Source organism: Chiloscyllium plagiosum, chromosome 2, assembly GCF_004010195.1.
Source record: "Chiloscyllium plagiosum isolate BGI_BamShark_2017 chromosome 2, ASM401019v2, whole genome shotgun sequence".
Taxonomy (NCBI): Eukaryota; Metazoa; Chordata; class Chondrichthyes; order Orectolobiformes; family Hemiscylliidae; genus Chiloscyllium; species Chiloscyllium plagiosum.
The window spans coordinates 38,756,449-38,778,592 of NC_057711.1; the positions used below are offsets into that span (position 1 = coordinate 38,756,449).

Here is a 22,144-nt window from a genome sequence, read left to right on the forward strand (position 1 = left end):
GCTTGGAATGAATATCTCTGATCATTAACGGTAGCCGATAGGTTTATAAAGTCATTACGAAGGCATATGGCATTTTTCCTTTATTAACCAAGGCAAAGATTATAAAAGCAACATACTGAAACTGAATAGAACACTTGTTAGAGTGCTGCATGGAATTTTGAACACATAAGGAAAGATGTCATTGCACAGGGGAGAATGTGGAAGAGACTTAGGACGACATTGTCAGGAGTTAAAAATTCAACTCTTGAGGAAAGTGTAGGTCGGATGGGGTGTTCTGGATGGAGTAGATTCAGAGGTGAGTTAGTTGGGTGTATAAAATTGTGACGCTTAGGTCGAGTAAATAAAGGTGATCTGTTTAATTTTGTAGGATGTGAAAACAGGGAGGATAGATTTGAAGCAATTGGTAGAAAGATTCAAGGAGCACTTAGGGTTTTTTTTGGTTGAGACCCACGGTCTTTTCTCTCCAAGCAGCTTTCTGCCCTGGCTTCAAACAGCATTCTAAGTTGAATCCCAATTGACATACAATGTGATTGTGACAAAGGTAACTATTACTCCTAAAGCTTCTTGAACTGTCTGTGGACTTTGACATGTTTGATCATTACCATCCTTCTTCAGCTTGTGCTTCCATGAGGAGGTGGAACAGTTCATCAACTTCAGTAATACCTTCCACCTTGATCTTAAGTTCACCTGGACCATCTCGCACACCTCCTTTGCCTTCCTTCCTGGACCCCTCCATCTCCGGCGAACAACTATTTCAACCCCACTGACACCCACAGCTACCTGGACTACACTTCTTCGCACACCCCTCTTGTAAAAATGAGATCCCTTACTCCCAATTCCTCCACCTCCCAGGAGGAGCAATTCCACTCCAGGACATCCCAGATGGCCTCCTATTTCCAGGATCGCAAATTTCCCTCCTACGTGATCAACAATGCCCTCCAGTGCATCTCCTCCACCTTCCACAGCTTTGCCCCTAAACCCCAAGCCTCCAACCACAACAAGGATAGAACACCTTGGTACTTATCTTCCACCCACTAATATCCAGATAAAGCACATTATCCTCTCCATTTTTGCCACCTACCATCAGACCCCCACCACCAGAGATATATATTCCACCCCCCCCTCCCCGTTCCACAGAGACCATTCCCTCTGTGACTCCTTTGTTAGGTCCATGCCTCCCCACCAATACATCCTCCACACCCAGCACCTTTGCTACCTTCCCTTCCCTCTGTCCAAGGCCCCAAAGGATCTTTTCACATAGATGTCTACAGCACGGAAACAGAGCCTTCAGTCCAACTTGTCTTTGCCGACCAGATATCCTAACCCAATCTAGTCCCACCTGCCAACATCTGGCCCATATCCCTCCAAATCCTTCCTATTCATACACTGATCCAAATGCCTCTTAAGTGTTGCAATTATATTCGCCTCCACCACTTCCTCTGGCAGCTCATTCCATACACGTACCACCCTGAGTGAAAACGTTGCCCCTTCGGTCTCTTTTATATCTTTCCCCTCTCGCCCTAAACCTATGCCCTCTATTCTGGACTCTCCCACCCAAGGGAAAAGACTTGGTCTATTTATCCAATCCATACCCCTCATGATTTACATACCCCTATAAGGTTACCCCTCCGCCTCCAACGCTCCAGGGAAAACAGCCCTAGTCTAGTCAACCTCTCCCTACAGCTCAAATCCTCCTGGCAACAACCTTGTAAATCTTTTCTGAACCCTTTTAAGTTTCACAACATCTTTTCCAATAGAAAAGAGACCAGAATTGCACGCAATATTCCAACAGTGGTCTAACCAATGTCCTGTACAGCCGCAACATAACCTCCCAATTCCTGTACTCAATACTCTGACCAATGCAGGAAAGCATATCAAACGCCGCCTTCACTATCCTATCTACCTGCGACTCCATTTTCAAGGAGCTATGAAGCTGCTCTCCAAGGTGTCTTTGTTCAGCAACACTCCCCAGGACCTTACCATTAAGTGTATAAGTCCTGCTAAGATTTGCTTTCCCAAAATGCAGCACCTCACATTTATCTAAATTGAACTCCATCTGTCACTTCTCAGCCCATTGGCCCATCTGGTCAAGATCCCGTAGTAAACTGAGCTAACCTTCTTTGCTGTCCACTACACCTCCAATTTCGGTGTCATCTGCAAACTTACTAACTATACGTCTTATGCTCCTATTCGGAATCATTTATATAAGTGACGAAAAGTAATGGACACAGCACCGATCCTTGTGGCACTCTACTGGTCACAGGCCTCCAGTCTGAAAAACAACCCTCCACTACCACCCTCCACAACCTTTTGAGTCAGTTTTGTATGCGACTGGCTAGTTCATCCTGTATTCCATGAGATCTAACCTTGTTAACCAATATCCCATGGGGAACCTTGTCGAACGCCTTACTGAAGTCCACATAGATCACATCTACTGCTCTGTCCTCATCAATCCTCTTTGTTACTTCTTCAAAAAACTCAATCAAGTTTGAGATCTGATTTCCCGCGCATAACGCCATATTGCCTATCCCTAATCAGTCCTTGGCATTCCAAATACATGTACATCCTGTCCCTCAGGATTCCTTCCAACAACTTACCCACCACTGACGTCAGGCTCATGGTCTATAGTTCCCTGGCTTGTCCTTACCACCTTTTTTAAACAGTGGCACCACTTTAGCCAACCTCCAGTCTTCCAGCACCTCATCTGTGACTATTGATACAAATATTTCAATTAGAGGCCCAGCAATTACTTCCCTAGCTTCCCACAGAGTTCTGGGGTACACCTGATGAGGTCCTGGGGATTTATCTGCGTTTATTCGTTTCAAGACATCCAGCATTTGCTCCTCTGTAATATGGACATTTTTCAAGATGTCACCATCTATTTCCCTTCATTCTTCATCTTCCATTCCCTTTTCACAGTAAATACTGATGCAAAATACTTGTTTAGTATCTTCCCCATTTTCTGCAGCTCCACATAAAGGCCGTCTTGCTGATCTTTGTGGGGCCCCATTTTCTCCCTATTTACCCTTTTGTCTTTAATGTATTTGGAAAAGACCATGGGGATTCTCCTTAGCTCTGTTAGCCACAGCTATCTCATGTCTCCTGATTTCTCTCTCAAGTATACTCCTACTGCCTTTATACTCTTCTACAGATTCACTCTATCTATCTTGTCTATACCTGGCACATGCTTCCTTTTCCTTAACCAAACCCTCAATTTCTTTAGTCATCCAGCATTCCCTATACTTACCAGTCTTTCCTTTCACCCTAACAGGAATATACTTTCTCTGGATTCTCGTTATCTATTTCTGAAGGCTTCCCAATTTCCAGCCGTCCCTTTTACCTGCGAACCTCTTTCCCCAATTAGCTTTTCAAAGTTCTTGCGTAATACCATCAAAATTGGCCTTTCTCCAATTTAGAAGTTCAACTTTTAGATCTGATCTATCCTTTTCCGTCACTATTTTAAAACTAATAGAATTATGGTTGCTGGCCCCAAAGTGCTCCTCCACTGACACCTCAATTTACTTGCCCTGCCTTACTTCCCAGAGTAGGTCAAGTTTTGCACCTTCTCTTGTAGGTACACCCACATACTGCACATACTGAATCAGAAAAGTTTCTTGTATACTCTTAAAGTCCTCGCCATCTAAAACCTTAACACTATGGCAGTCCCAGTCTATGTTCGGGAAGTTAAAATCCCCTACCGTAATCACCCTATTATTCTTACAGATAATTGGGATCTCCTTTCAAATTTGTTTCTCAATTTCCCTCTTAGTATTAGGGGGTCTATAATGCAATCCCAATAAGGTGATCATTCCTTTCTTATTTCTCAGTTGTAATCAAATAACTTACTGGATGTATTTTCAGGAATATCCCCCCTCAGCACAGCTGTAATGCTATCCCTTATCAAAAATGCCAGTCCCCCTCCTCTCTTGCCTCCCTTCCTATCCTTTCTGTAGCATTTGTATTCCGGCAGAGGTTTTCCTGCACATCCATCCGCCTCATCTACTGTGTCCATTGTTCTCGACGTGGTCTCTTCTACATTGGGGAGACAGAATACCAACTTGTGTGTTTTAGGGAACATTTCTGGGACACGCACCCAACAACTCCACCATCTTGTGGTCGACCACTTCAACTCCCTCTCCCACTCCACCGAGGACATGCAAGTCCTGGGCTGCACCCACCGCCAAATCCACACCACCCAGTGACTCGAGGAAGAACTCACCTTAAACCTTGGGACCCTTTAATCACATGGCATCAATGTCGACTTCACTAGTTTTGAAATCGAACCCCCCCCACCCCACCATCAATGTCGACTTCACTAGTTGCCTATCCACTCCACTCTCCCCACGTCCTATCACAATCACCTGCATTTACCTATCGCCTTCCCAACTACCTTTCCCCCAGCCCCACTCCCACCTTCCTATTTATCTCTCAGCCTCCTTACCGCTCCACATTGCTGACGAAGGGCTAATTCCTGAAACGTCAACTCTTCTCCTTTGATGCTACCCGACCCCATGCTGTGCTTTTCTACCGCCACACTTTTTGACTCTGACTCTCCAGCATCTACAGTTCTCACTTTTTCTCATCCTCCTTCAGCGCCTAACCCTGTTAAGTTTAATTTTGCCTAATTTTCTAATCAATCCATTCAGAGAAATTATCACATTCCTTTGAAGCAGGTGGGACTTGAACCTGTGTGTCTTAGTCCATTGAGTAGGAATACTAACACAGCACAACATGAGGACCCTAAATGATTTTCTTTTCCCCCCTCAGGAGCATCCCTTTAAGTTGTGCTTTAACCTATATTTTTCTCTAATGAACCGGTTCAGAGATGTTATTACACATTTCTGGAACAGGTGGGACTTGAACCTGAGTCTCTCAATTCAGTGTTAGGGAAACTACCATTGCACCATAAGAGCTCTTACCTAACCCCTGTTTCCAGTTGGTTAAAACTGCATTTTGCCTCAACTTGAGGCCTTCCATAACTTGTTGCCCAACTCTTAACTTACACCAAGTCACATTTTGCCATCATTGAGTTTGCTGACCAATATTGGCTTCTGTTCTAGTGATGTCTTGATTTTAAAATGCTCAGAATTGTTTTCAGATTCCTCCATGACCCTCTCCTCCCTATCTCTCTAACCTTCTCCCGCCCGTAATGCATAAACATTTGCACTTATCTAGTTTTGACCTCTTGAGCAATCTTAATTAAACCGTCATACGATTTGGTGACTGAACCTTTGATTATCTGGAAGTCAAGCTATGGAATTCCCTCCTACACTTACTACTTTTGCTTTTCGCTTTTGAGACACCCCTTAATAAGTAGTTCTCTGACCAAGCTTTGGGTCATCAGACCTCCTAGTTCATATGGTTCAGTCATGTTTTGCTTTTGTAAAGCTATAAACTGCAGAAATATAAATTGTTATAAATATTGCTTACCTATGGTTCCTATGAACATATCTTGCTATTTACTCTCCCTTTTTGTCAAACAGGAAAACCTGTTGGAAATTTAGGAAATGTTACCTTCACCGAAAATTTTCTCGGCAGTCAACATCATGGAGGATTCCTATTCGTCACACCCACATTCCAACCATTGACAGAATTACTACTTCCAAGTAGTCCATTTTTGTTTGGAATCCTCATTCAGAAACTGGAAGTTCCTTGGGCAAAAGTGTTCCCTATTCGACTCATGCTAAGATTGGGTGCGGAATATAATGGTGAGTTTTTTTTTTAGATTACATTACAGTGTGGAAACAGGCCCGTTGGCCCAACAAGTCCACACCGACCCGCCGAAGCGCAACACACCCATACCCCTACAGTTTACCCCTATACCTAACACCTAACACTGCGGGCAATTTAGCATGGCCAATTCACCTGACCTGCACATCTTTGGACTGTGGGAGGAAACCGGAGCACCCGGCGGAAACCCACGCAGACACGGGGAGAACGTGCAAACTCCACACAGTCGCCTGAGGCAGGAATTGAACCCAGGTCTCTGGCGCTGTGAGGCAGCAGTGCTAACCACTGTGCCACCATGCCGCCCAAGTACAAAAGGGAGGGAGGGAGTGGGCAGGAAGTACAGAAAATAGGATAGAAAGCAGATCAGCTATCAAAAGGTCGTTTCCCCTTGTGAGCAAATTCAGGTTGAAAGGGCATAATCTCACTAAGGGGTCATCCAGTTAGGACAGAGAAGAGAAGGAATCTCATCACTCAAATAATCGTGAGTTTGTGGAATTCTTTACTGCCGAAGGCTGGGTCATTAAGTATATTCTAGGCTTTGAAAGATAGATTTTTAATCAGTTAAGGAATCCAGGGTTAGCGGGAAAAGGCAGCAAAGTGGTATTGAGAGCATTATCAGATGAACAATGATATTATTGAATGGCAGAGCAGACTTGACTGGTTGACTGACTTTTGCTTCCATGGGGGGAAAAAAAATCTCACACTCACTCTCCCTTTCGGGTGAGAACAAAGTTTCTTCTTTGAACTAATTGCCCTTTATCAGTGTATTTAATGTGTAATAGTTCTATCTTGTGTTGGTCACAATATGTCTGTAAATGGTGCATTTATGACACTGATCAGGAGATTTGTTTTCTTTAAGTCACCAGAGGAAAAGCATTCAAAACTGTACTTCAAATTTCAGATATCTGAAAGTAACGGTACAGATAATAGACCTATCTATAGTTATTTTCAATAACTATTCTAATGTTTTTGCCACAAAGTTGTTACTAATTGGTGCATATTTCATTTATAGTTTATCCTTGTCCTTTAATGAGTGTCCGATTCCGTAAAGCACTCTTTGGGGAAACAGGTCATACCATCATGAATTTGCTGGCAGTAAGTGTTTTGCTTTCTATCCTATTTTCTGTACTTCCTCCCCACTCCCTCCCTCCCTCCCTTTTGTACTTAACCATCTATAAAGCGAAGCAAAATATATCAGTCCTATTTCGGATTTTTGCACTCCCAGAATGCAAATTATGCAAAATCAACTCTAATGGATGGACCCACTCGACTGTGAGGAATAACTGAAGTGAAATGCTCATACATTCGCCTTTGAAAGTAATCTCCTGGCAGATGTGAAATAAACAGCATAATTTCTACAGCATTTTAATAGATTGTAATGCAGTAATCCAGTACAACCCTTGGGTGATCACATTGCAGTGTATGCCTAAATATATTAACTTTCCAGAGCCACTCTAACATGCATGTGGTAATGGGTAAGTTTGTGAAAAACAATTTGGAATAAAATTGAATATTCACTTTAAAAAGATAATGGCAGTTGGAAGGGGTGTGTAAAAACAAAAACCTTCTGATAAACTTAATTGTGGTTTTTGAGGAAATAAATATATTCCGATCTTGGTTAAGGAAATGTAGTGCAGGTTGTATTGTGGATTTGCAAAACAAACAAAATACGACAGTTTTTGGTGATACTTAGATATTTTAAGGAAGTGGGGTAACCTGGGTAAGAAATTTTTTAACTGACATGCAGATCTATTGATTAGATTAGGTTCCCTACAGTATGGAAACAGGCCCTTCGGCCCAACAAGTCCACACCGACCTTCCGAAGAGCAACCCATCCTGACCCATTCCCCTACATTCACCCCTGACTAATGCACCTAACACTACGGGCAGTTTAGCATGGCCAATTCACCTAACCTGCACATCTTTGGACTGTGGGAGGAAACCGGAACACCCAGAGGAAACCCACGCAGACACTTGGAGAATGTGCAAACTCCACGCACAGTTGCCCGAGGTTGGAATTGAACCCGGGTCCCTGGCGCTGAGGCAGTAGAGGTAACCACTGAGCCATTGTGCCGTCCTTGTATAGATGTTCTTCAGAGTGTTTCTATAACTAATGGTGTACCCCTCCAGGGATTAGACAGCGTTGTATGTATTGCTTTAGAGATCATTAGGTGGATGTTATCAATATTTGTATACAGCATTACAGTTAGAAGTACGATTACTTTGAGGACTATAAGTAACTTCAGAGTGTTGTGTTATTAGAATGGGCTGGCAGTGGAGAAACTTACTGAACTGCACTGAGTCCTGGTAAGCTTTATTTGTGAAGTTATTAGATCAGGTTGGGAGGAAAGTTTATAGATATGTTCAAAATTATGAAGGGTTTTGATGAAGGCTATTTGGCTTTGATCTGAGGCTAGGAATCACAGTCAAATGTTAAAATTTTTGAGAACAATTCTCATCCAGTTGTTTTGTGCCTTCAACTTGTCTCTTTTGGGCCTATCCTATTCTTTGTTTAGAATGTAGGAGGCTGGGGCAGATCTTACAGAAATGTATAAGATTGAGAGGCATGGGTAGGGTGAATGCACTCTGTCATTTTCCCAGAGTTGGGGAGAGCATCAAGTTTAAGGTTCGAGGGGAAATAATAAAAAGGAACTTAAGGGCAACACTTTTACACAGTGGAATAGCTGCCGGCAGAAGTGGTTGAGGTGGGTGCATTAACAACATTTAAAAGGCATTTGAACAAATACATGGATATGAAAGGTTTAGAACGATATGGTACAAGTGCAGGGAAATGGGGTTAGTGTGGGTGGACATTTTGGTTGGCATAGACCAAACCAAAGGGCCTGTTTCCGTACTGTAAGTCTCTGTGGCTCTCGATGACTCTATCCTGGTGGAATAAGAATGAAACTGGCACATTGGTTGGTATGATTTTGTGACTGACCGCCGGGTTTTTCCTGATTAAACTGAAGCATTTCCGTCAATGTGGAAAACTTAAGGTGACCTAAGGCTCACTGGTAATGTCCCTACTTCTGAGCTAGGAGGCCTGGGTTTGAGTCCCACATGCTCCAGTGGTGTGTCATAACATTTCTGGACGGGTTGGTTTAAAATATCTGAATATCAACTGAGCAGACCTGTCTGCCTTGTCCTGGTTTGTTGATTGACTTTACCAGTTTATTCTTTCTCTTTTTCAATTGAGTGACATGTGAACTTCAAAAATTAAGGCTATCATGTACTGTGGGACAAAAGTCTCCCTCAGAAAGAAATGTCATATTTCTGTGCTTGAGAGATATTCTGTGACTAACTTGACTGAATAAGCATTTGTAGTTATTTTACTGGTACAAAGCACGTCATTTCCAGTATCATGTTATATTGGAATTTCATCTTATAAAATCTGGGTCATTCAGTCTAGTATCATAACCATAGACAACTGATCAAGCAACTTGGTTTCAAGATAATTTTGTGTTGATTTTATTGCTCAGTATTTACGGTTGAACCTTTGTGCAAGTGTTTCTTAGTTGAATTTTTGTCATTAATTTTTATATTTTTGTCTTTTTTTTTTGCAGGATCTTCGAAGTTACCAATATACTCTGCCTACAATTGAGGGATTAGTACTACTTGTGGAGATGGGGCAAAGCACTGTTAAAATCCCTAAGCGAAGGTACAATGAGGTAAATAAGAAGAATCAAACTGAACTCTGTGTGGTGAAGACTTGTAGCGGGGAGACTTGTATAAGATGTGTGTATTGGTAATAATTTATGCCTTAGCGAGAATATTTGTTATCGACTCTTTCAAAGATTGCCTGTTCCTATTTTGCAGGTCATGAAGGTGGTGACCTCTTCCAATGAACACGTGATTACCATGGGGGCATGTTTTAGTTTGGATGCTGACTCTCACCTGGTCTGCATACAGAATGATGATAAAACTTATCAAACACAGGCAAACACTATAACTGGGAAGTCCAGGAAAGGTAGCTTGTATTTTGTTGTATTTTTGCATTAGTGGAAATTGACAGAGCACTATGAAGCGCAATGTTAAGTAATTTGTTTTCCAATGTGCTATAGTTACAGGAGCCTCTTTTGTGGTGTTTAATGGAGCCCTTAAAACAACATCAGGGTTTATCGCTAAATCCAGCATAGTGGAAGGTAAGAAAACACAGTATGATAGAAAGCTAATGTCTAGTTCAAGATGTAAGCAATATCCAGTTAGGAAATAATTTGGATTGTTGCTTCTCCGCGGCCTTTGTCTGTTTAGTTCTTCATGTCCAATTAGGATTGTGGATGGCTTAATATTAGTCTGTACCATTTATTGAGAACAATGATTTTGCTTTTAAAAAGTGCTGGAAAAGGATATAGTTAGATTATTCTTGTAAAGCGTGAGTAGATGTGAAGGAATGCATAACTTGTCTTCTATGCCCTAACTACTTGATTGATCGTGATATCTCAGAATTGTATTGGCGCAGGAGGCAGCCATTTGGCCCATCGTGTCTGCATTGGCTCACTGAATGTTTTGACTTTATCCAAACACCGGTCTTTTCCTCATTACCCCATGCATTATTTGGAGTTAAATTGTCATCCAATGGCCTTTTCTATACCTCAATTGAATTAGCTACCAACACATTTCAAAACACAGCATTCCAGACCTGAACTACTCGTTGTGTGAAAAAGATTTTTCTCCCCTTGTGTTTGACTCTTTTGCAAAGCACTTTCAATTTGTGCCGTCTAGTTGTTGATGCTTTCACGAGCAGGAATAATCTCTCCCATTCTACTTTATCCAGATTCCTCATAATTTTGAAACGGTTATCATATCTCCTCTCAAACTTGGCTTAAAAAATAAATTAGTGATATTATTAGATCCAAAGAGGAGACTTACGAAATTGCCAGAAAAAAACCAGAAAGCCTCATGATTTGGGCTTGCTTTTAAATTGAGCAGAAGAGAGTAAAAAGTTTGATCAAGAGGTAGAAAAGAATATGAAAGCTCACTTGCAGGGACTGTAGAAACTGCCTATAAGAGCTTCTATAAATATGTGAAGACAAATTAGTAAAGACGAATGTAGGTCCCTCACAGTTAAAAGTGGGGAAATTTATAACGAGGAATAAAGCAATGACCGAAAAATTGAGCTCATGCTTTGGTTCTGTCTTCGCAGTAGAGGACACGAATAATATCTCAGAAACGTTAGGAAAACAAAGGGCTAGTGAGAGAGCAGAATTGAAGGAAATCACTATTGTAAGAAAATGGTGCTGGGAACATCTGATATGGTTAAAGGCTGCCAGAAAATCACCAGAACCTGAGTATCTGCATCCCAGAGTACTTAAGGAAGTGGCCCAGGAAATATTGGTGATCATCTTCCAATATTCAGTCGACTCTAGAGCAATTCCGACAGATTGGAGGGTGACATATGTGACGCCACTTTTTTTTTAAAAATAAAGGAAGAGAAAACAACAGAGCATTACAGATTAGTTAACCTACCATCAATAGTGGGAAGAATGTTGGCGTCTAATATAAAAGGTGTGATAATGGAACATTTGGAAAGCATTAATTTGATTAGATGAAGCCAGCACAGATTTGTGGAAGGCAGATGATGCATAACATGTCCACTGGAACTTTTTGAGGATATAACTAGTAGAATAGATAAAGGGGAATCTGTAGATATAGTGTATTTGAGTTTTCAGAAGGTTTTTAATCAGGTTCCTGATAAGTGGTTAGTGGGCAAAGTTAAAGTACATGAGATGGTGGTAAAATATTAACACTGATCAAAAATTGGTTGAGAGATGGAAAACAGTGGGAATAAATGAGCCTCTTTTTCAAGTACTATGCAGTGACCATTGGGCCCGAGCACCAGCTATGCATGTTATATGTAAATGACCTGGATATGGGAACCAAATGTAACATTTCCAGATGTGTTGATTACACAAAACTGGGTGGGATTGAGAATTGTGAAAAAGACACAAGGAGGCTTCAGGATGATTGAGAAAAGTTGAGCAATTGGGCAAACACTTGATAGATTCAGCACAGCTTGGTAAAATGTGACATGATGTAATTCTGTGTGAAAAGGAAGAGTATTATTTAAATGATGTATGGGGAAGTGTGGATGTAACAAAAGAATCTGAGTGTCCTTGTACACAGTGAACGTAGACAGGTAAAAGCAGTAAGCATTGAGACAAATGGTGTATTGGCCTTCATTGCAAAAACTTCAGAAGTTCAGAAGTAGAGTTGTCTTATTGCAGTAATACTGGCCTTGGTGAGATCTTACCTTGACTATTGTATGCAGGACTGTCCAGTGTGGAGAGATTGGTTCAACTGGGTCTGTATTAACTTGAGTTTAGAAGGATGATCGGGGATCTGATTGAAACATATAAAATTCTAACACAGCTGGATATACTGGATGCAAGGGGATGGTGTCCATGATTGGGAACTGTAAAATAAGATAGACAGTCTCAGGATATGGAAAATATAGACTTTTTTGGACTGAGGAGGAAAACTTTCTTCACTCAAGGGGATGAGCCTATGAAATTCTCTACTGCAGAGAACTATAGAGATCAATTCATTGAAGGTGTTCAAGATTGAGCTAGTTAACGGCATGGACGAGTTAGACAGAAGAATTTGTTTCTGTGCTGTAGATCTGTATGACTATGACTGTAAAATTTAGAAAATTTTAAAGGGAACAAAGAATATGGGGAGAAGACAAGAATATGGCATTAAGATAGAGGATCAGCTGTGAGCCTGTTTGATGCTGGAATAGGTTGAATGGCTGACTCCTAGTTTTTATATAATGAAACCTAGAATACCTTGATTTATTAACTACACCCTGTTTCTGACCTGCCGCTTGCTAGGATTTGTGTTCATAGCCAGGTCTCTCTGCTGCTGCACACCCTTAAGAATTGTACCTTTTATTTCATGCTTTCTCACCATGTTCTTTGTACAAAAATGTGGAGCTTTTGTGCCACTGTGATAGTGTCCCTACCTGTGAGCCAGGAGGCCAGGGTTCAAGTTCCATCTGCTCTGGAGGTGTGTAATAACCTCTGTGAACAGGTTGCTTAGAACTTTTTTTGTAATCTCCTGCTTCTATTAAACCTTTTGTCACCTATTCACTGACTTCACTAACTTTTTTTCAAGTTCTAAACTGACCTCCCAGGTTTACAATTCTTCCACGTTTTCTGACGTCAGAAACTTCAAACTTGTCCCCAGTGTACCAAGACCCTTCCTTTAGCTCAGATAATATCCACTAACCATTAGTCTCTGTTCCCTATCACTCAGTCATTTTTTGTGACCATGTGCTGCTGTCCCTTTTATTCCATAACCTGTCAGTTTCTGTTGTATGGTCCTGTATCAAGTGCCTGTTGGAAGTTGATGTACATCACGTCAAAAGCCTTATCCTCATTAATCTTCTCTGATACCTCTTCAAAATAATAGCAAGCTAGTTAGATACAACTTTTCCCTTAACAAATCTATGCTGACTCTTCTGAATTAGCCAATACTTTTTCATGCGGCTGTATATTCTACCTGAAGCTTCTCTTCACTATAGTTAAATTGGTTTGTAATTGATGGGCTTATCCTTATAACTTTTTTTTAAACAAGCAAGCAATGTTTGCAATTTTCTTCTGGCAACTTTGCTGCATCGGGGAAGACTGAAAGATTGTGGTCAGTACCTTTGCAATTCCCATTCTCACTTTCTTCAATATCCTTGGATGCATCTCATCTGTTTCTGGAGGCTTTCAGCTTAAAGTATCAACAATTTATCAAACACCTTTTCCTTATCAATTTTAAACTCTTCTAGTGACAGTGTCCTCCTCAATCACCATGGCCTGGACGGAGGTAAGATTTAGGTAAAGACAGATGCAAAGCATTCATTTAACACCTCTGCCAGGTCTATTGTCTCCATGTATAAAGTTTCCTTTAGGTCCCTAATAGACCTTCTCCTCCTTTTCCTGCATAGAATCATAGCATCCCTACAGTGTGGAAACAGGCCCTTAGGCCCAACAGGTCCACACCAAACCTTAAAGTATCCCACCCAAACACATTCCCCATTACTCTACATTTACCCCTGAATAATGCACCTAACCTACACATCCTGAACACTATGGGCAATTTAGCATGGCCAATTCACCTAACCTGCACATCTTTAGATTGTGGTCGGAAACCCACGCAGACACAGGGAGAATGTGCAAACTCCACACAGACAGTTGCCCGAGGCTGGAATTGAACCCGGGTTCCTGGCACTGTGAGGCAACAATGCTAACCACTGAGCCGTTGTACAGTTCCATATTGTAATGCCTGTAGGAGACTTTGGAGTTTCCCTTTATGGTAACTGTCAGTTTTAAAAAAAAAATCATTTTCTTCTCCTTGTATTTGTTTTCCCACCTCCCTGCTAAACTGAGTGTATTCAGCTTTGTTCACCAAGCTGAGTCTGGGGTTGGCAGGTTTGCTGTCTGGGCAGAAATTGGGTTTGTACTCAGTGGAGTTCAGAGGAATGAAAGGGGATTTAATAAATTTGTCAAATTCTTCCAGGACTGGACAGATTGGATGGAGACTATCTTTCACCTGACCTGGGAAAGGGTGGTGGGGGAAAGAGAGTTAGGATCCATAGTGAGGGATCATGGTTTCAGGATATGGCATAAACTTTTTTGGACTGAGATGAGGATAAATTTGTACATGCAGAGGGTGGTGAACCTGTGGAATTCTCAACCACAGTCAGCTGTAGACATCACTAAAGGAATATAAGAAGGAAATAGATTTGTAGGAACTGCAGGTGTCGAGAAGAGAGAATGGGAGTATGGCTTTGAGATCACCCACAGTCATGTGAAGTTGGCTCGATGGGCCAAATGACTTCCTATTTTCTATTTTTTCATTCTTGTTTTTACTACCTAAGACCTATTATACGTGTTACCTTCATTAATTTAGTTTATAAATCCTTTGTCATCAAGGAAATTGGAGATTTGTTTGACTTACCTTTCCCTTTTGAGGTAATGGCCTTGACTGTGCCCATTCCACTGTCTCATTGAAGTTAGCCTGTTTTGCAGTTGCTGTTCCTACTGCCAACTTGTGTTCCACGTGGTCCAGTTGTTTTCTTTCCTTTTGAAGTCTGCTCTCTGCCAGTTGATTTTTTTTTTCCGACTCTGGTTTGCCCACGATCATTGTCAAGTAACATCCTAAACTTTATGATACAATGACCTCCATTATTCTTCCATTTCACTTGATCTACTTGATACACCTCATTTCCAAAAATCGGGTCTAACAGTGCCTTCTTTCTTGTTGTCCTTTACATATCATTGTAGGAAATTCTCCAAACACAGTCTAGAAACACCAGTTCCTAGAATGTTTAGAATGTTAGCCTTTCACTGATTTCATGGTTCTTTTGCTTGAATTGTTGTTAGTTTGACCTGAATTTAGACTGATTCTTAAGCATTTTGGAAATTTGTTTGATTTAAATAACAATGAAACTGCATATTGTCATGACCAACAAACATAATCAGTGACTCGCTAATTTAATGGCAATTAAGCTAATTTTGTTTTTATTCATAATACATGCTTTAATCTATATTATTTATTTATGTCCAAGGAAAGGGAACTTGTAAGTGAAAACTTAGAGGAGCTGGGATACAGTCTTGACCAGATCAAGATTGATGAAGATGATGTGCTAGAAATTTTGGAAAACATTAAGATTGATAAGTCCCCAGGGCTAGACCAGATTTATCTTAGGCTGCTCCGGGAAGCGAGAAAGGAGGTTGCTAAGCCGCTGGCGAGGATCTTTGCCTCCTCACTCTCCACGGGAGTCGTACTGGAGGATTGGAAGGGCACAGACTGGATGCAGAGCTGGGCTGAGAAATGGCAGATGGAGTTCAACTTGGATAAATGCGAAGTGATGCATTTTGGAAGGTCGAACTCGAATGCTGAATACAGGATTAAAAACTGGATTCTTGGCAGTGTGGAGGAACAGAGGGATCCAGGTGTGCAAGTACATAGATCCCTCAAAGTTGCCACCCAAGTGGATAGGATTGTTAAGAAAGCATATGGTATTTTGGCTTTCATTAACAGGGGTATCGTGTTTAAGAGCCGCGAGGTTTTGCTGCAGCTCTACAAGTCCCTGGTGAGACCACACTTGGAATATTGTGTCCAATTCCGGTCGCCTTACTATAGGAAAGATACAGAGGCTTTGGAGAGGGAGCAGAGAAGGTTTACCAGGATGCTGCCTGGACTGGAGGGCTTGCCTTATGAAGAAAGGTTGAGTCAGCTCAGACTGTTCTCTCTGGAGAGAAAGAGGAAGAGAGCAGACTTGATCGAGGTGTACAAAATAATGAGAGGAATAGATAGAGTCGATAGCTAGAGACATTTCCCCAGGGCAGGATTGACTGGTGCGAGAAGTCATAGTTTGAAGATTTTAGGAGGAAGGTATGAAGGAGACGTCAGAGGTAGGTTCTTGACGCAGAGAGTTGTGAATGCATGGAATGTGTTGCGAGCTGAGGTGGTGGAAGCGAAGTCGTTGGGGACATTTTAAACGACTGCTGGACATGCACATGGACAGCAGTGAGCTGAGGGGTGCGTAGGTTAAGTTACTATATTTTATGTTAGGAATAAGTCTCGGCACAATATCGTGGGCGCAAGGGCTTGTTCTTTGCTGTACTTTTCTAAGTTCTATGTCATCATTGAAACAATCCTAAGTCATCAGTATCCATAAAGACTGATCATCTATGAAGTTTGGGTATTGAGATGTGGACCTGCACTATTTAAAGTCTGTTATCTTGCACTATACTGACCCAACTCTTGAGTGCGCTGCATCACTATCAATGCCTTACCTAAAAGTGACTATTGTTTGACTCTGTGGAGTTGCAACAAAGTTTTTTTTCTCTCCATACTGTTATACGTGACATGAGTCTCTGATCTATGACTCTGGTATAGTTATTCCATTCTCTGTCTCAGCATTTCTGTTGCATGTGACTTCCAATGTTAATGTGACATCATCTTATATTATTAATGCAAGCATTCTAATTATACTTCAGATACCGTGGGTTTTAATTTTGGATCCCAGTATATTGCATTACAAGAAATTGGCAGTTAGGTTGATACTTAGAATTTTGAAATAATCTCTTGTGCTCAGACCTACTCCTGTTCTTTCTTTTATTATATCTTTCTCTTCCTCCTCTCTCCAAAAAACTTCAATTACTTTATATTTTAAGATTTTACGTAAAAGAAATTATTCACTTTTTTAAAAAAAGACCAAATAGATTCATACATCAAACATTGATTAAAAGAATCTATAAATCTCATTATTTTTCGTAACTTGTAAAAGTGAAAGCCCAAGGATGTTAGTTTTAATTCTGTAGTTTAGTAGTTTAAATATGTGATTAAACTAAGAAATATCCATTAATTTTAATGCTATCACCTCCAAGCTCCTTTCCAAGCCAATCACCATCCTGACTTGGAACTGTATTGTTGCTGCATCATTGCTGGGTTAAAATCCATTGACATTTACATGTAATTATCAGAGATCTATATTTTAAGCTTGATATCTAGATTTCCACCTCACTTAAAATTTTCTAGGTTTTATTGTTATTTGTTCATGTGTTGTGAGCATTACTGAGTAGGCCAGCAATCTTTGCAAATGTATAAATGCTCTGAAGAAGGTGATGGTGAACTGATATCTTGAACCACTGCAGCGCTTGAGGAATAGGGATATCCATGGTGCTGCTAGAAAGGGATTTTAATCCAACAACACTGATGTAGTTCCAAGTCAGTATGGTGTGTGGCTTGGAGGGGAGCTTGGAAAAGGTAGTTTCACACACATTTGCTGCCCTTGTCCTACTAAGTGGTCAGGGCCACTGGTTTGGAAGCTGCTGTTGGAGTAGTCTTGATGGTTTAACACAGTGCATTTGTAAATGGTATAGACAGCTGCCTCTATGTCAGTGGTGAAGGGATTGAATGTTGAAAGTAAATCATTTAGGCTACTTTGTTCTTGAGTTTTTGTCTCGCTTCCTGAGTTTTGTTGAGTACTCTTATCGAGGCAAGTTGCGTGTATCACACTCCTGACTTTTGCCCTGTAAATGAGCATTGGGAAGACAAGTGGTAACTTGCATGCCACAAAGTTTCTAGATTCTGACCCCATCCTGTACTTACAGTATTTGTATAGTGGTCCACCAATGGTAATCCCCAGAAACTTGATAGTGGGGGGGATTCATTGATGGTCATGCCGTTAAATATTGAAGCTGGTTAGAATTTGCTTTTCCCCATTCCTAGTTGTGGTCATATTTTCAGCACTTAAATGGTGTGAATATTACGTGCCAGTTATCAGCCCAAGCATGGATGTTGTCCAGGTCTTGCTGTATATCAATATCTGAGGTCTTGTGAATGGTGCTAAACATTGTGCAATCATCAGCAAACCATACATATTTATGATCTTCAGAACTAAGCACCTTGGACCTTGTATAATACTCTGAGGAACCCAAAACAGAGATGTCAGACTCCATGATCTCCTACATCCATAACCATCTTTACTTGGGATGAATTTAGCCAGTGGAGAGTTTTCCCCTATTTCCAATGATTCTAGTTCTGTTAGGAATCCTTGATGCAAACTCCGTCAAATGCAGCTTTGACATTGAGGCAGTTGTATAGTTCGCATTTCTGGAATTCAGCTCTTGACCATGGTTCAACTTAGTCTGTGCTGAGGTCGGGAACCAAGTGGCCCACGCAGAACCCAAACTGAGCATTAGTGACAGGGTTATTCCTTTGTGCACCTTGATAGTACTGTCAATTACAGCCCATCACTCGTTTGAAGATTGAGAGTAAACTGGTAGGGCACTAGTTGATCAGGTTAGATTTGTTCTACTTTTGAGCACAGAGCATACTTGTGCGATTTTCCACATTACTAGTGTTGGAGCATCTCAGTTCTTACGTACAGCGTGAAAATGTTTTTTTTTGAATAAATAGTTGAAGGTGAAGTTGAAACCCACAGAGTTTGGCAAAAGATTGATACTTTTCTAACTGTATAACTTTATTGTGTTGTTGGTGAACAATTGAATGCCAGTAAATCCTGATTGTTTTTTGAGAAGTATTTTGCGGTAAGTTCTTACCAATATTATGCAAAATTTAAGTTGTTAAGATCTTATTTCCCTCTTTGGAAACAAATATATACTAAACATTTTTAATACAATCATCTGCCTATGGTGGTATTATTTCAATTTTCCAGCAAATCAAAATTATTCAAAGTTTTGATGATTTGGCCACTTATCTCTGTGGAAAGGTACTCCACTGCATTTTTTTTAAAAATGCTCTTGTTGTATTACATCATATTTAAGAGTCTGATTTTTGTTTCCTGGTATATACATAAATTCTTTTTAAAAACATTTCCTTAAAGAAATTGATTCTGATTTCAGATGGACTTATGGTACACATTACTCCAGAAACCATGGAGGGTTTAAGACGAGCTCTGAGAGAAAAAAGAAACTTTAAAATCATTTGTGGGAAATTGGACCCAGATGACAGAAAAGAATTTGTAAATATTCAATGGATGGATGGTGATGAACCTGTAAATAAAGGGTATGATTCTTAGTAATATTTTGTTAGCCAATTTATGGTGTCCTTCATTCACACAATCGCGCTCTTCTAAAATATGGGGAAAGTGAGGACTGCAGGTGCTGGAGATCAGAGTCGAGCATGTGGTGCTGGCAAAGCAAGCCAGTTAGGCAGCATCCGAGGAGCAGGAGCATTGATGTTCGAGCATGTATCCTTCTGAGGATGTAGAATGTACACACTACAGATCCGAAACCTTCAACAACGATTCTCTTTCCAGATCTTCTGCTTCTTGCTATCAGTCATGCTCCGCCATCTACTCTACATCAGTCAGTCCTGCCCTAGCTCAGACCCAAACTTGCCCAGACCTGCAGTGGACCTCTGTATTTCTACGTGCTCTGCTGATGAAGGATTTATGCCTGAAACATTGATTCTCCTGCTCCTTGGATGCTGTCTGACTGGCTGTGCTTTGCCAGCATCACATTCTCGACTGCTCTAAAATATGGAAACAGCCTTTAACAGTGGGAATTGATAAAACATTTTATAGTCTGATTATCTTGGAAGAATGTGTAATTAGGCTATTGATCTCTGTTCAGCACTTCCCTTAATGGTGTATTCACACTGAAGTCAAGTTTTTCAGTTTGGTGATAATATGTAATTGAAGACTGCATAGAGATTTTTGTGATATGAATCTTGAAGTACGTTTTTCATCATACTTGTAAACTTTAAAGTAATTATGTTAAAACTCCACCTCTAGTGTTTTAAGTCCCATTGATAGACGATCCATGGAAGACATTCCTAGCATCAAAATGCTCCAAGAAAATGTATTTGAAACAGATGGAATTACTGTAAAGTGTACAGAGGTCAGTGGCTATTTTGTTTAGAACTACATGGAAGAAAACCTTGAAAATGTATGATTGGACAGTTTGTGTGTATTTTAATCCTTTTGCATTTATCACGTTAATAATTGCTTTGGCAGTGTTTTAAGCAGACATTTAACTTTTTTCTAAGATAAGTGATCATGTATCTGAGTTTTGATTGCATTATGTGCTGGGTTGAAAGGTTTTTTTAACTTTATTGTGAGACTAGATTCATGAAATAAAGTCAGGACAAGTTTAAATCCTCAGATGAACTGTTGGTGATAAATTTAGCTAGTGTGTACAATCCATTGTAGGTAATCTTTCCCATTTTCATACTGGATAGGGGTGCACAATGACTCTCCATGAAAGTGTTGGTCTTGGAACTCCTCTTCTGTTTTTCTTTCTGTTATCCTTTCTGCTTTGTCTTGTTTTCTAGATTTCTCCACTGCCTGGAGACAAAGTCAGAGCCTCTCATGGCATTTAACTTGTCCCTGTTCCCAATTCTTTTCACTAAAATGGTGACCACGTCATGAGCATGCTCTTCTTGACCAATGATGAACAGATAAAATAGCCGTTTCTAACTTTTCATATTTACATAATGCTTTTTATTTTCCACTATACCGGCGAACTTTTGCATCCTTTGGTGGAAAGTATCTACCTTCCATTTTTATGCAAGCGATTTTTCCATAGGAAGTCTTCAAGGTCTCAGCTGTTCCCTACATTGAGCATCAAACTTTAACGTGAACCTCCTGAATCCCTGTATTTTGACGTTTATTCAATATTGTACCCTATTTGTATTTTTCCGTTCTATACCACCTGCATACGTTTATTATGATGTTAGACTGTAATTAGTGGTATTTTCTTATGGTAAACTAATAATTTTAAATGTATTATTTTATGGCTGCTTAATGTTTGTAATAAAGCCTATTCATCTACTCTTCAAAAATCTTAAGATATGTATTGAGTTGAACAATTCAGAAGTTATCAGGTCTTCATTATGCCTGCATGTATCTTGGATGTGTCAAGACTACATAAAGTGAGCAATAATTAGTGATGTTATATTTCTTTAATAACTTCTAGAAATAAACATCTATTGTAATGGAACCTTTCTGCACTGAATATCCCAAAGTTTAATGAAATGATAAGGTGCTTTGTTCTGGCATCAGATATTTAACTTTTTTTTTGGTTGTCTAATCCACTTAAAAAAACCCACTAATCTCAGTTATCCATCAATAATAAAACCTTGAAATTTAGAAAAGTTGCATTTCAGTTTGCAACAGTACAGTTATCTCAGCATTCTTGTTTGTAACAAGTACATTTGTGCAAATATATTTTGGCCACTACTTTCAAATGCTGACATAATATGTAATGTTAAGCACTATTACCACAGCTAGCTTTCTGTTGTGACTTTTTACCCAGCTGCAATCTGACCAGCAGTTTTATATAAGCTGCAGCCATACCATGTGGAATCAGCTCAAATGGTAATTTCACAAATGCAGCTTAATTTAAAATAAAGAGATTTGCATTTATATGGTACTATTCAAGAATGTATCCTGTCTCAATGTGACAATGATTACATCTGTTTTGGTTATGCCTAGTAGAATAAATATTGGCCAAGAAACCAGTGAATTTTCTGCTCCTGGAAATAATGTCATGGGATCTTTTGCGTCCACCTGAGCAGCCCTCAATTTAATGTGTCATCTGAAAGACACCAGCTCTGATCAAGTATAACTCCCCCTCTGGAATATCAGCCTTGAATTTTGTGTTCAAGCCCTGGAGAGGGGTATGGATCCACTGTCAGGCAACAGTGTTAACCACTGAGCCGTGATTAAATCGACATCGCTATGTAATCGGTACAGCTTAACAAGTTATGAACCAGTTAGCTGATTCTCCCCAAATAAGTGGAAGATGTAATACTTTGGTGATACTGGAATTGATATGAATACAAATGGATAATGCTAATTGCATTTTGTCCAATGTAAGCAGCTCCTCATTTTAAACATGAATATTTTAAGTGTACACAACTTGGTTGTCTTGAAATGAATGGATGAAAA

The 22,144-nt window shown here is 40.2% G+C and overlaps 1 protein-coding gene across 6 annotated transcripts in view; it reads left to right on the top strand.

The window, feature by feature from the left end:
- Window positions 1–22,144, top strand: part of LOC122558981 (zinc finger FYVE domain-containing protein 16-like) — a 68,513-nt gene that overhangs the window by 40,167 nt on the left and 6,202 nt on the right. For 5 of the 6 annotated variants that reach the window (XM_043708040.1, XM_043708006.1, XM_043708014.1 and 2 more), the window contains 7 exons: window positions 5,484–5,708; window positions 6,743–6,825; window positions 9,294–9,398; window positions 9,547–9,697; window positions 9,792–9,872; window positions 19,095–19,257; window positions 19,988–20,093. In XM_043708040.1, coding sequence (XP_043563975.1) covers window positions 5,484–5,708; window positions 6,743–6,825; window positions 9,294–9,398; window positions 9,547–9,697; window positions 9,792–9,872; window positions 19,095–19,257; window positions 19,988–20,093 — 914 coding nt within the window. The remainder of the gene's footprint in view (window positions 1–5,483; window positions 5,709–6,742; window positions 6,826–9,293; window positions 9,399–9,546; window positions 9,698–9,791; window positions 9,873–19,094; window positions 19,258–19,987; window positions 20,094–22,144) is intronic. The other variant, XR_006314306.1, reaches the window with a different exon arrangement.